The following is a 15,351-nucleotide window of genomic DNA, read 5'->3' on the forward strand; positions in this document are numbered from 1 at the left end:
TGGTACAATAGGCCAGAAGTGGCCGCAGTACAAGGGGCTTAGTCCCACCCCACTAGCAATAAAAAGAATGTTCGAAGTGGTGATCTCTATTTTTTCTTGCGAAGTTATAAAAGGAGAACACATGAGAAAGCTTGGCAGAAATCTTTCGTAAGGGATTCTTCGTTCGGCATTGGTCACAGTGGAGAAGAAGGCACCCGTAGTCCAGTTACGAATGGAGCGAGTCGTAAGCAGCCATTGATTTTAAGCTGATATAATTGGTTATGCCAATAAATCCAGTCATCTAATCCAGATGCCGTTATGTTAGTCACGCTAACGCGATAATTGTGTGCATGTGTTGTGACAATAGTTTTGCCACCTCTTATTTGTGGTTGTGAAATGCGGTCTCTGCTTCTTCTGGGATAAATATAAGTTGCAAATATTTAAAAACAAAGCTCTCAGGAACATACACCAGAGAAGACTAAAAGAAGTGAGCAGTTTATGAAATTACACGACGAGGAACTTTCTCGTAATATTAGTAAAACTGTGAAATCAATATGTAAGCCACCTGCTCACGCTGGTTCCTCGCTCGAGGATTTTTCCTTTTCTTTTTTTCTGCCCTGAAGATGGAGGCGATACGTTCCTCTGAAACGTCGGTTTGCACAATATCTACACGGCGCCACATACCAGTGTACGGTATTCTTCTTGTGAAATCAAGGTTGCAGCGGACCAGATTTAGAATTCAAATGGTGTAAAAAAATACATACACAATTTTGGTAGGAAACACATTTGGCATAGGAAGAATGAGAATGGAGGGCAACAGTAAGATTGATATTAGTGATAGGTTTGAGGGGATTGGGGTGGGGAGGAACTTGATCAAGTGCCTTGTTGTTAATATTGTTCTCTGCGTCATCATCATAATCAGCAAAAGCTTACTACTTCCTCAAACTTCCTTCCAGATAGTACCGATCATATAATTACATAGTTCATACAAGGGCTGTCATTTCCTCTGTACAACGAGGTAATTCTGTAAACATTCAACAACATTTCATCCCTTACAGTCAAGAGCCGTTCTGGAAAGAAATCTCTCGTGTATCTTCATGTTGACTTGAAGTATGGACAGTCACTTCATGCAGCTTTGCATCTACAGTGGGGACAGGTAACTTCCAGATCGCACCTTCTGCAGTCAGAGTAGACTCTCAGATTTTACGGTTCTTCCAAGCAGCCAGTCAGGATGAAAAATTTATTTTTCGATCCGCAAGTGCGTCCGTTGTAATCAGAGCTATTTCTTCACGATCCTTCCTTTTAACCAGGTACGGCAGACAGTCAGTTCGGATATAATTATTTCGCCCTCACCTCCTCAGTTCTAGTAGTCCAACCCATATTTTCAGACAGGCTGGAGAGCCAGGTTTACACTCCATATTGTGTGTTTTTTACGAATACATATAATTTGGGCAGTCGTACAACAGATAATCAAAAATAAACAAAATACACACTGCTGTGTCAACATTTGATTTTTATTTGTTGTTGTTGGTATTTACATGTTTCGATCCATTTGCTTGTTCTGCGACTCTCCCAAATTATATCTATTTCACTCCCTACTTGACAGCCTGATGGGAATATTTACCTATCCTTCTACGCTGCCAGATTCGATGGACAGTCAGGTAATGCCTCTGGTCAGCGTGGATATGAATCTACCTCTGCGAAGTCAGAACAGGTGAAGGTAAAACGTAAAAGTATTCCTGTGCTTAATTAATTAATTAAGGACTACACCATGAAGGCGTATGGTGGGCTGGATGTATAGATTCATCTTTCTTGACCTCGGCACTAGTTGAAGGCGAGTGGCCAGCTTCACGCCCCTGCCGCTTTACCCCTCAGGAAAAATAGGCCCCGGTACCCATTGGACAAGAGACTGGTTGGGTCCCAGAGCCGGTCTGGGCGCTGGGGAGAGGAGAAAAATCTTGCACTGCAAGGAATCTATTGTAGGCCGTAGCCCGTTCCTATACCGACAGAGCTAATTCGATTCCTTTCATGCAATTAGGATGTAGTCAATCAGGTGATCAATAAATGTTTTCGTCCTTCCGTTAAGCCAGGGTGGACAGAACCCTATCTCACTGTCCCTCTTTTCGTAAAAGATGTAGAGGAAGTTGTTTCTTTTCTTCTGTCAGTGCGCTTAATATGAAGAGAATCTGTCTCCTATCCTTCCCTGCGGCCAGCGTTCTGCTGTTCCATCATGCAGCCAGTGTGGACAGCTCCGCCCAATGTCCGGCTGCTGTCGTCATGCTGTCAGTTAAAACGCCTCTTATATCATTGTCCTGTCCCTACGTAATGCTTCGGCCGGGGAGCTGCGCTCTGGTCCGCTCATTTTCCACTGACGGAAGTGCCTGGTGCTTTATGATTGTGTAAAAGCCAAACAGTTTTTCTTAGTAAAGTATGAAGCTTCCATCCTCAGTACTGGACACTGGAATGTTGAACTGCGCAGAGTTGTGACAGGAAGGAAAGCTCAAGGAATTGTCTTCATTAGATCTCAATTGCACGAAACTGACGCATCTGAACAAGGTAACGGAGTTCTGAATATTGTATGTTGTTTGAATGTCTGGCACTGCGTGTTTGTGGCAGGAACTCTGATGTCGCATGCAAGCATACTGAGGTCACAGAGTAGTCTTTCCCCCTTCAAATCCATTTAGTGCCACATCCTGAAACTATATTCCCACCACTTTAGGCCTTATGGGCCAACTCGCAGTGACTGACATATGTTCAACAGCCAATGTACGTCTTCAGGTTCAATGGTGGTCATTATTTTGTGATACGTACCAAATTTATATTGTTGTCGGTCTTTTTATAATATTGAAGAAATATTATGAACCTCCAATTGGTGCTTGTTAAGACGATTGGAACCACGACGACGACGACGACGACGACGATGATGATGATGATGATGATAGTAAAAACAGGGAATAGAGAAGGTAATATTTGTGGTTGTGGGATTTCAAAACAACATGTCTTACTTTTTAAAATGTGCTCCATCAATACGTACTTCATGAGGACAAAATTGAGACAATTATTGGTTACCTACATTGATAATAGAATAGTCTTTGCTACGCGAAACACGCCTAAAATATTCACTACATGTTCTACACTGAAATGTGTAAAATGAAGACCACTTTAATTTGGGAATTATTTCCACTTATGTTCACAGTTAAGGCGCACGCAGTAGCGTAGTTGGTTGAGGCACTATTCTACAATCCGGAAAGTCGCGGGATTGAATCCCGATGAGGTGGATTTTTTCAATTTACCTAATCCTTCCAACCGCACTATGGCCCTGGGGTCGACTCAGCCTCTAATAAAAATGAGTATCAGGGATCTTCCTGGGGGGTAAAGGGCGGCCGGCGCGTAAGTCTGACACCCTTACCGCCATCTGTGAGCCGATTGTCTAGAAAATGTGGGAGCCTCGACATCTCACAACCCTATGGGCCTCCACGGCCTGTTACAGGGATACCTTTACCATATTCCAATTAAAACTCCCCAAAAAGAACTGATTTGGAATAAATTTTGTATTATAATTTAATTTAGCTTCGTAGAATTATATCTGCTAGTTGTATCCATATGCCCTTTGCGAGGAGAGAAATTAAAGGCATCTCAGTAATCTGCTTTCCAGGTCGCTCTAAACATTTAAATTTGTCCCTTATAATTCTTATTTCTCGCAGGCTCATGCGTGAAATGTTCATGCCACAGGCATCACGTCTACAAATCTTCTGAGAATAGAATACGAAGTGAGAACCTCGGCTAATGGCTAAGTTAATCAAAGCGGAGGACTAACATCACAATATTAGTCTAAACATAATAATATAATAATTTAAATATATCAAATTAAAATGCCTTCCGAGTACACATGCCGAACACCGAACAGCATGGTGAGCTCGAAAAGACAGATGTGACGAAAGCACGCAACAGAAATCTAATTCACGAACTCAGTGTTAAACATTGCACAAATGTGCACAGTCCAGGGAGGAAGAAGGTTCATAGCCAAGTATAGAGAACACACACCTAGATCAGCCTTTGCGCAGACAAACTTCAGTTCGCAAAACATACAATAGACACAGATGTAGTTAGATCTAAGCTGCAATATACAATACAACATGATAATTTTGAAAATACTATTTACATAAAGGAATAGTACTTGATACACATGAAGAAATACGTTATATGTATATATCGCCAAATGTTGTTAGAATGACCAGACCAAGGAAGAAGATACAAATATGACATGTAGTGCAAATAAGAGAGAAGAAAAATGTATATAAAACTTTGGCAAGAAAACCTGATGGACAGAGATAACTAAAAATACCTAGGCATAGATTGCAACTTTATACACTCACAACTAGGGACTACAGGTAATTACAGCACTATCGCTGATCTCCACACTGTACAGTTCATCGTTACACACGCACTAGGTTTCTCAGTCTTCACTAGTCGTATTCTGGCAACGGATTTATAACAGTCTCTGTCAATTCAAATCACACATGAAATCTTCTTTGCACCTCCTAATTCCTTTCTTGCCATTATTCTGCGGGTGCCAATTCCTAAGACTCGACTCAGTTCATTTCCTCTGCTCCCAAGTTCATATTCGGGCAGTCTGGCGTCTCAAAACTCGACTTCATTTTCTACTGCTGTATGCTGCCGAACACTTCTGTATAACCACTTTACACGGACCACGTAGAAAACACCGTCTTCTATTATCCAGTATTGTTTTAGGCGTGTTTACCGCACCATTGCATAGCAACGGTAGCGTCGAGGACCACATAGAAAACAGCCTCTCTATTGTTGAGGCATGTATACCGCAGGCACCTGTTTACCGAATCGTTGCCTAGCAATGTGTATGCACGTCATAATATATTACTGTAGAACTGAACTAAAAAGTTTCTGTAAATCAATATATCATTTTTGCTTCAATTGAATATTATAGGACATAAATAAATAAAGCAGTAGCTGGAAAATCAATATAACTGGCAATTTTTTGTGCTTCAGCTTTATGTATAGGAGCAGAGATGAACAGAATAATTGCTAAAACTCAATATGATTTTTATGTCTGTGATTAGTGGTTTAGTATTAGAATACGTGGTGATGTCTAATCGCGTTGTGTTTTAATGAATAAATAAAACTAACCTTTAATTTGTGTATAAGCCTAAAATTTAATAAACATTCATTTATCACGAACAGCTGGCTGTAACAATCCTGCTCATAAATATTTTCCTGTGATTTTATGAAGTAAATCTTCTCTACAGGAGACGGTGCCTTTAATCGCGATAATACGTGTGCAGCATGGAAGGACCTGAGCACTTGCCGGGTTAATTGTACAAGTGTGATCTCTAATGCTACTACTCTCTCAATGATGCACGAAGCATAAGGGTTGTCTTCCGAATTAGGTTCGCTGCGGGACACGTCGCTGAATCAGTTGCGTAGTGCACTGCAATGGAAGGATGAAATAATGTTCAACAGTCATTTATATTAATGTCATTTTATTATTCATTTTCTAATGCGACAGGTTGATTGAGGCGCTATTCTACAAGCCGGAAGGTCGCGGGTTCAAGTCCCGATGAGGTAATCGATTTTTTTTTTCAATTGACCTGAACTTTCCGGCCTGGGGTCTACTCAGTCTCTAACAGAAATGAGCACCAGGAATTAATTAAATAATTTTTCTGGGGAGTAAAGCGCGGCCGGCGCGTAAGGCTGACAACCTTACCGCCATCTTTGAGCCGATTGTCTACATAATGTGGAACTCTCAATGTCTCACAACCCTATGGGCCTCCATGGCCTGGTACAGTGATAGCTTTACTTACTTACTTTATTAAATGTGATCACGGGACATACCCTGTGCATTATATGCGGAAAGAAACAGCTTCGTATGAAAATTATAAGCTTCTTGGATTGCTGTGTAATCACGGGACATACCCTGTGCGTTATATGCGGAAAGAAACAGCTTCGTATGAAAATTATAAGCTTCTTGGATTGCTGTGTAATTTAGTAAAAGTGTACAAACATTTCTGAGGAACCTGCTCTCTCCATTTTCAAGGATCACTTTTCTACCCAGAAGATGGAGGCAGTAGGTTCCTCCGAAACGTTAGTACTAACGTAAGAAATTACTTGATGTCACATCCCAGAAGACCTTAATCTTGATATGCTACACGCCACCGTAAGTACTTGAAATTTCATACAGCTCTCTGTGACTCATAATGCAACGGAAATTAAGTTCCCACAGTTAAAAGTGTTAGTCGGTATAGTTGGTAACACAGCTGAATTCCCAAACGAGAACCCCAAAATTTGAGTGTAATGTGTTAAAGCTGGGTTTGTCAATAAATGATATAATGATACAAATTCCGTCCCAAGTGCAAACAATATATTATGTGTCCTTGATATTGCTCCTCTACACTACATGTTTCGGCCTCACACGGCCATCATCAGGTGTATAACACTCACGTTGCTGTCACACTGCACCCAGCCCAAAATTTAACATTTAAAACACTTTCCTTGTTGTTATCAACATCTACTTCGTTGATATCTGTCTGGTTTGTAGATTATTTTACACGCGTTAATTTTGACGTTCCTGTAGTAGCACTATAAAATCTTTAGTTCTAATTTTAAAATCCTTTAAAATTTTTCTCTAAATTTTAAATTTAAAATTGTTAGGGTTACTCGCCCTATATCTAAAGTGCTGCAGCGGCTAGTTCTTGTTTCCACACTGTATAGGTGTAGTCTTCCTGTGTGCGTGCCGCTGCTATTCTTTACTACGTGTGCTTAAATATACTACTGGGTTTGTCAGCTCAAGATGCGAAGGCAAAACTGTATCTACGTTGGCCAAATATATTCCTAAGTTTGTGATATTAACAAATCACCGGAGCCATAGAAGTAAAGTGAACTTGTCCCCTGTGCTTAACTAATTAAACACTACACCATGAAGGCGTATGGGGGAGTGGACATATATATCCACATTTTCGTGACCTCGGCACTAGCTGAAGGTGAATTTTCAGCTTCACGACCCTGCCGCTTTACCCCCGTAGAAATAACCCCCAGGTACCCGTTGGATAGGAGACGAGTGGGCCTCAGAGCCGGTCTGGACGACATGGAGAATAGAATATTCTTGAACCTACCGGGACCGAACTCCGACCCCTCGGTCGTCCAGCCCTCAGCCAGTGGCCATACCGACTGCGCTATCCTGGCTGTGTATAAGAAACAGGCTTCCTGTATTAATATTTTTAGTTTATCCTTGTTTTCAGCTGGCCGTGTTTGAGCAGTTCCTGTCTTGAACTCCTCGTGTTAATTTCAAACATATTCAGCAACAAAATTACGTGACCCTTTGTGGTGCATATGCCTGATGCCAATAGTGACCTCAATAACAAGTCCCTCTAGAAAATAAGAGAAAAATGTTAGATGGAACTCGAAACTCCGCTGGAAAATATGTCTTCCCAGAAAACTGATACGGCATTGGGTCTACAATTATTATTATCTTTCACGAATAACTTCGCTGCTATGGTCGACATCATGGTTTTATGATCACAGGATTGCTTCTTGCAGTGTTTAGAAATAATTACAGGCATACTGTTTCCTGGTATTTCGTTAGTTAGTGATGCGCGTAAGTTTTATTGCAATAGCAACGATGTTGGAGTCCAAATATTCACGAATGGCACCGCCCTTCATTACAACAAACCTCTAAGCCGTATTTCATCTAAGAAGTTCCATTCTAAGTTGTATCTGTATTTATCCTAATAACAAATATTTTTCTCTGGAATCAGATAGCTGCAACAGATAAGATCCCAGTACGGATATTTTCAATTTACCATTGATTTCAATGATCCATCCTCACCGACGTCTGTGAGCCGATTGTCTAGAAAATGTGGGAGCCGCGACTTCTCAAAACCCTCTGGGCCTCCACGGCCTGTTACAGGATAGCTTACCCTGTATATGCATATATGAGAAATATGAAAGCACTGTAAAATATTTTATATATTTTGTTTTTCCTTGGCACTACAGCCCCAGTGGACCTAGGCGTACCTCCATGAACTTCTCTGTTCACTTCGGTTTTTCTAGATCTTACACATTCGGTAGGACTCCTTGGACGGGTGATTAGCTCGTCGCAAGGCCTCTGCCTGTACACAAACACAGAAAAACGCACACACACAAACTAAACATCCATGCCCTGATTGGGACTCGAAGCCACGACCCCAGTTTCCAAGCGACCGAAGACAGTACATGCCTTAGACCGCTAAGCTACCGTGACCGGCATTTTATGTATAGATGTATATTTTATAAAATATGAAAATGAGGGATTCAGAAATTTCCATTTTAGAACAACTTTTCCCCTGGCATTTCTATCGGCACTCTGCGTAACACAGTGTCACCAGATTACCGAAATCGCTGGTGTAGAGATACTACTCTAGAGGTACTCGGTTCGAATCTCGGCAGCGAAACCGTATATCCGGACTGAGGTTTTATACGGTTTTTCTAAATTCCACCACGCAAATGCCAGGACATTACTTCAACTTTATCATTTCCTTCCAAATCCTTTCCGACTCTTCATTCACCTATCACCTTGCCATTCGAAGTGACATAGTCTGGCTACTGACAGCGTCATTAAATAACCCACAAAAAAAAACAAAAATGCTTGAAGAAGATATCGACAAGGCAGACCAGTCTCCTTCTCGCTCCATCACTCCAGAAGGTCGAAGTTGCTTTGCAGTTAACTCTATTCAGTAATTATACCAGAGGTGCTGACGCAGCGTACACAACTGAAATACGCTTTCATGTGACAGGGGGAGTATGACGTAGTTGTGTACGTTTTTGAAGATCTGGAGTTTAAATTGAGATCTTCCATTTCCCGCAGGAAAGCTACATGGATAGAAAGTTCTCCGGCTCTACGTGTGCTTATTAATTTCGTGTATCAACATGGATGCGTCATCGAGAAACAGACACGCCTTCTCTTCCACAATTCTGCTACTTTTAATTGGAAGAGGTGAGTGTAGGATACGGCTCATACATTTTTAAAGATTTCACTTCGTTATTTGTTTATTCGGTTATGCTACAATGCTGAACCAGGTACTGGCTTTATTTTGTGTCTAATGACATAAAGTGTTCAATCTTGTGGGATACAACGCCGTGCAAACCGTTGAAAGACAGTCGAATTTTCGGAGGAACGTTTCGCCTCCATCTTCATGATCTGAGAATAAGCCAAGCAAGAAACTGGTTTGAAGCAAGTAGAAGAATAAGCAAAGCAAAAACTCACCATGAAGCAGGTAGCAAGGAGGGCAATCAGCGCTTTCAACAAACGGTTTTCTCTACTTGCTATCTGCTTCATGTTTATATGATTCTAAGAATAATCAGTGATTATTTGCCTAAATGATTTTATCCGGTCGATATTCTTAACGGAGACACAGTGAGTTTCCTCTTAGGGCGTACGTATGAGCTGAATTGAAAAAGAGAACTACATTAATTTCATGCTTAAAATGATAAAATGTTATGATGTAGGATGTAACTTCAAATATATGTTGCTGAACATTTTTACACCAACTATCAGTGAATTATTATCTTCGTGCGCATGAATATTTGTCTACAATTTAATCTGCATGGAGAGTCTTAAAATATACAGCTTCCTGTCGCGCTTGTAAACTGCTCGTGTGCTATAGTGTAACTTCTTGTTTCTATAAACGTTACTTCTACGGCATGTTCAGTTCTTGTAAGATCATCAGGTAGATACTTTTACGCAATTGCAGTGTTTTATTGCATTTTCTATTTCACTTCCCTAAACTCCGTTAAAACTACAGTTCCAGTTTTTGTAACCCTGCAATTTAAACCATTAACCTGTGCAACAGCACGCTGAAATGTAAGGTTTGTCTACTGGTTGGTCCAGTCAATAAATGTGACGTAAGTACCCAAATTGTGCAAGAAGTTGCCACAAGTTCTTAATTCTTGGTGGGTGTTTTATTAAAAATTGGAGGCAGTGCCTGTACAAAGTCACTAAAATCTCCTGTGGTTTTCAAAGTTTCATTCATTGGTGACTGGTGATTTGTTGGAAGGCGCCGTGTTCTCGCTGATGGAGGAAGAGAAACAGGCGACCATGTTGTCAACCAAAGTGGGGGAGTACGTTGTGTTCAACTGTCCCCTGGACTTCCCACATGACTACGTCATACCCTACATTCTGCGCTGGAACAAGGAGGTAAGCCCTTCCCTTCCTGTGTAGTGTCTGGTTTCAGTGCCATTGCAGTCAAGCACAGGGCTGAACCCAATTTCCTAACGTGATGGTGGCTAGGCACTGATTGCCTAATTAATTTCCAATTAACTTTACTAAGAAACTAACTCCCTAACATTCTCCCATATGACCACACACTGTTTCTTAGAGTTTCGAATTTAATGTAGTCATCCGGCTAGGTTTGGGACTGTCTTGTGTTCTCTTCACCTGGGCTTGCTGGCCACAATGTTATTCTATTGAATCTGAGGTTCTGTGACTATGAAGAGTAAGGTGTTCTGGGTTGTAACCAAGTCTAGTTCGGAGAGAAACTGACATTTCGGAAGAACAGGGCCGAAGTGTGAGCCAGCAGAAGCGGGTGGCAAGATGTGCTTGGCTTACTCTTCATCCTGAAGATGGAGGTGAAATATTCCTCTTAAACGTCAGTCTCTCGCCGAACAACCTAGAAGACATACTCTTCAACTTTTTGTTTTTATTTCTTCGTTTCTACGTTCGTTTTAACTGCTGCGCTAATCTCGTGCCTAATAATCCCTTTGCTAGCTAAGGCCACAGAAAGCAGTCCCATGAATCGATAACCCCGACGTCTCAGAACTGCTATTTTCCCTCCGGCGTACTTCCATATATTCCCCTCCAGTCATTTAACCGTTCTGTTCACATGAATATTGGTAACGATAACCACGTGACAACTTTACCTAATGACAAGCGCTCTGGACCACGAATCTGTGCTCTGGGCTGGTTGAGGTAGACCAGAAGCCGGAGAATATTACAACAGTTGGCGGTGTGACCTCAGAATGACGTAATATATACAATGGCTTATCAGACGTAGACTAGGGAAGAGATGGAGTAAAGTGTACTCTAAACAAGAAAAATCATAATGATATTTACCTCCAGTTATTCATGAAGTAAATTCAGCTTTGTACAATGGGTAGGATTTGTGCATTGGCTGACATGTAGGGCAGAGACCGAAGTGAGAGTATCTTAGAGTAAGATGTGTTACTGTGGATAGCGTTAATTTGGTTTAGTTTGGACGTAGAAATTAGATTTTGAGATAGGGGATTCAAACTTCATGTTCTAACACCAGACACTTGCTTTGTGAAACGATTGGTTGATTAGTTATTTGCTTTGTTTGTTGGGTAAGTCAGGTTGTTGAATATAGTCGGGGATCCACAGAAGAATTGACAGACATTTTCCCCTTAGCGTGCTGTCCCCACTCTTTCTAGTTTCCATCGCGCACACCCAATGCAGTATGGGTAGAGAAAGTGAGCAATCAGCCGCCGAAGTTCTCTCCTCTTACCCGTGTCGATTATTTCGTTGACTCTACTGTAGCAGTTGCTACTTCATTGGTTGCTTAGTCTAACAATATTAACCACTCTTTATAATCTGCACTTTATCCCATGACAGCTTCTAGACTGTTTTCTTTCCGTAAGGGGAATCTTAGGCGAATACCACGATGACGTCTTCGAACATGTATCTCCAATTAAATTTATGAAACAATTGCTTGATTTTCATGAAATTTGGTGAATATATTATGCCAATGCAGGCTACCCCAAACTCGTAATTTCAAATTTTCTGAAGTCAATAATAAAAACATGGCGTAGTCGCGAACTTGTAATGAAGGAATGGAGTAACGCTAACACTTCATGTTATGTGTTGTGCAACTTTTGTAAGGTAATTTCTTTATTGAATGTAGACCAACAACAAGACTGCCGCATGAATTCTGTAGACCTATTATTCTTCGGTCTGATGGGTGTAACATATAATCAGTTGGAGGTAGACATAAACATTCCTACAAATTGTAATTCAATAAATAATAAAACATGACAGTTGCACGAATATTTAAGTATATGTCCAATACATATAATAACATGCTTCTAGCAGGAAAACAATTAGATAATAATAGTAGTAATAGTACTGCACTAGCGATATTCTGTAACAGTTTTTAAATTTGAAAGCAATATATATTCTGATTTGACCAGGATTCGTTCGTCTAACCATTGGCGCATGCGTTCATCACGCTAGTCCATGATCTAAATTAAAATTGTTATGTTCGACTATACGTTTACTTTATCAAAAATGGTATTAAAAGCACGGGAGTAGTAAGATTATTAGTCTATGCAACAAAAGAAATAGATACTTTATGGGATTTCCCCGGAATTCTTTGTTAATTGTTGTATGCAATAGCGTTATCATGAATGTTCATTTGTTTGAGTGACGTATGAAGTTTCGCATTCAAATAGAAGAGAGCGCAACCTGGGACCTATGTAGGATATTTTGACCAGATTCTTATTTCCGAAAGAAGCTACTGTAGCTCGCCCGCTGATTTTCTAAGATTCAATTGTTGAAGGTTCCTTGCTGCTTAACCAACGAAATGGACGCAATGCCAAGACTTCATGAAGATGCTCTTCAGGCTTCAATGAAGTTGAAATGTGCGTGCCTCGGGGTTCCTCTCCCCGCATGGAGGTTTCAGTTCATTACACAGACCTTGATGACTTCCTTAGCAAGCGCGAGTTCTTCTAATTGCTCCGAAACTGAATAATTTTCACATCACGTGCGACTTGTTGCAATGTAACTACTGATGGCGTAGTCGAGTCATCAAAAAAAGTACATCATTATAATTAGGATAAAAGTTCCTGTGTCTGAGAACCGCGCCCTCAAGAAGCCCAGGAGACGTAGCTCCGTACATCGTAGGCACAGTTGCGTGATCGGCTTCAAGCTCCGGGTCCCTTTTCTCGTGGGAAAGGTCTGTATCCGAGTGTGGCCTAGATAACATTTTGATGAAGAAGGATCCTGAATTGTCCAGCCGGATATTTTATTTTTTAGCGTGAGGCGCCGACCTACGAGTAGTAAGAGGAACTCGAAGTACTGTAAAGCAAAGTCATCAGCATTGAATGATGATTTTACCATCATCGAGAGGCAATACTGATGTATACTGGATATAGAACGGACAAACTGGCTTAAGATTCCAACATCTGCAGGCCTTTTCCAGATGCTCGACATTGAGAAAGTGTACGTGTAAATTTTTATGAAATTTGTCGTCTCGCAGAAATTATCATATTCACTTAACAAGAGAGATGAGATAGGCAGGCCATGTAGTAAGCATGGAGATATGAGTATAGTAGTCTAATAATCATTGAAATGCATCTTATCGGAGTAATATCCGTACGGAAATTAACTGGCTTGGGCTAGCGTTCAGTTACGGGCCTCTAAACACAACAATGAACCTCCAGGTTCCATGTTTTACTTCTAGATTATTTAATATTTCTTTAAGTAACTCAGTTTATAGTCCTAGAGAATCTTTTTTTATTATTATTATTTATTTAAGGACACTATCAGTATCGAAATTATATAGCTTGGAAACATACTGAGTAACGCACAGGAAAGGATGCTGAAGAAAGAGGTCGTGGCTTAATTGCAGATACGATCCTAACATCTGCCTGGAGACTGAAGACAATCAAGTAAAATCACAGTCAGGATTGTTCCTGTTCCGTCTGAGATTCGAACATAAGCCTGAAACGTCGCCGCTTCATACAATTTGCGCGGTTGCTGTGGAAACACAGGATTTCTTGAGGAGCTGAGTAACTATCATATTTTTAAGGAAGGACCTAGTGTTAATTGCTGAGATTTATTTTATTATATATGCATATCATCATCATCAGTAATCTGTCAAGACGACAGGTCCACAGTCTCTTTCAAAACAATTCCTCCACTTAATGCGATCTAGAGCTTTCTCCTTCAAATGACAGTATCCTCTTCTGTCCCCAAGGTCATCCAGCATCTTCTTACGTCTTCTTCCTCGTCTTCTTGTCACTTCTATCCGCCCATCTATCTTTCCTTCGATAGCTTCTTTTAGAAGGCAGTTTCTGCGTAAAACATGACCAATCCAATTAGCCTTCCGTTTTCTTATTTCATGTAGGATATTCCTCTGCTCACTGACTCTAATTAACACTTCTTCATTTCTCACATAATCGGTCCAACTGATCTTCTCCATTCTTCTCCAACACCACATTTCGAAACTTTCCAGATGTTTCTGATCTACTGCCCTAAGTGTCCATGTTTCAGCCCCATACAGAGCTATGCTCCAAATGTAGCATTTCACTAGTTTCTTCCTCAAATTTAAGTCCAATTTGCTGGTAAAAAGATTCTTCTTCTTGCTAAATGCAGCTTTTGCCATGGCAATCCTGGATTTAATTTCACAAGTACACCTTCCATCATCTGTTAACAAGCTACCCAAATATTTAAAACATTTCACATTCTCCACTTGTTTTTGGTCTATCTTTATTGTGACTGGGGTTGGTTGTCTCGAAATTTTCATTACTTTTGTTTTCTCCACATTCATTTCCATGCCATAGCACCTTCCAATTTCAATTAGTCTATCAATCATGCCCTGTAGCACAGTTTCTTCCTTAGCCATTAACACAAGGTCATCTGCATATTTCACAGTTTGAATAATTTGCCCTCCTACTTTGAAGTCACCGAGCCCATCCAGAGCTTCCTTGGTAAGGCATTCGCTGTACAAGTTGAACAGAATTGGTGATAAACAGCATCCTTGTCGAACTCCTCTTCCAATCTGCACACTTCCTGTCTCCCCCCTGTCCAGTCGTACTCTAACTTTCTGATCCATGTACAATTTGCTAATCAATCTTCTTTCATGCCAATCGATACCTGTTTCTTTCAGGATCTGCATTAATTTGGTCCAGTTTACCCGGTCAAATGCCTTCTGCCAGTCTATGAAGCAAACACACAGTTCTTCATCTATCTCCAAAGTTCGTTCCGCTATAATTCTCATCATCCCAATTGCATCCCTGGTTCCTTTTCCTCTTCTAAATCCAAACTGATCTTCTCCAAGTACATCCTCTATTTTCCTTTCAATTCTTCTTTTAAGTATCTTTGCTATTATCTTTGCTGTATGTGCAATAAGACTTATTGTGCGATGGTCGCTGCATTTTGTAGCTTTTGTCTTTTTCTTTAAGGCAATCATTGTAACTTCTGTAAAGTCCTTGGGCCACTCTCCACTTTCATATATGGTGTTCATTAGTTTTGTCAGTGTTTTCAAACCACCTTCTCCCAGTAACTTGAGCACATCTCCAGGTACATCATCATCTCCTGTAGCCTTTCCCTTCCTCATTTCCTTGATAGCT

At 40.7% G+C, this 15,351-nt stretch overlaps 1 protein-coding gene across 2 annotated transcripts in view; it reads left to right on the forward strand.

Moving 5' to 3' along the window:
* The first annotated feature begins 2,288 nt into the window (after positions 1-2,288).
* Positions 2,289-15,351, forward strand: part of LOC111872524 (protein borderless) — a 56,951-nt gene continuing 43,888 nt past the window's right edge. Inside the window, exons 1-3 of one of the 2 annotated variants that reach the window (XM_023866528.1) lie at positions 2,289-2,535; positions 8,855-8,983; positions 10,044-10,183. In XM_023866528.1, the coding sequence (XP_023722296.1) occupies positions 8,917-8,983; positions 10,044-10,183 (207 nt within the window). In that variant the 5' untranslated portion in view covers positions 2,289-2,535; positions 8,855-8,916. Of the gene's footprint in view, positions 2,536-8,713; positions 8,984-10,043; positions 10,184-15,351 lie in introns of those variants that run through there. The other variant, XM_023866529.2, reaches the window with a different exon arrangement.

The sequence above is a fragment of the Cryptotermes secundus genome, unplaced genomic scaffold, assembly GCF_002891405.2.
Source record: "Cryptotermes secundus unplaced genomic scaffold, Csec_1.0 scaffold537, whole genome shotgun sequence".
Classification (NCBI taxonomy): Eukaryota; Metazoa; Arthropoda; class Insecta; order Blattodea; family Kalotermitidae; genus Cryptotermes; species Cryptotermes secundus.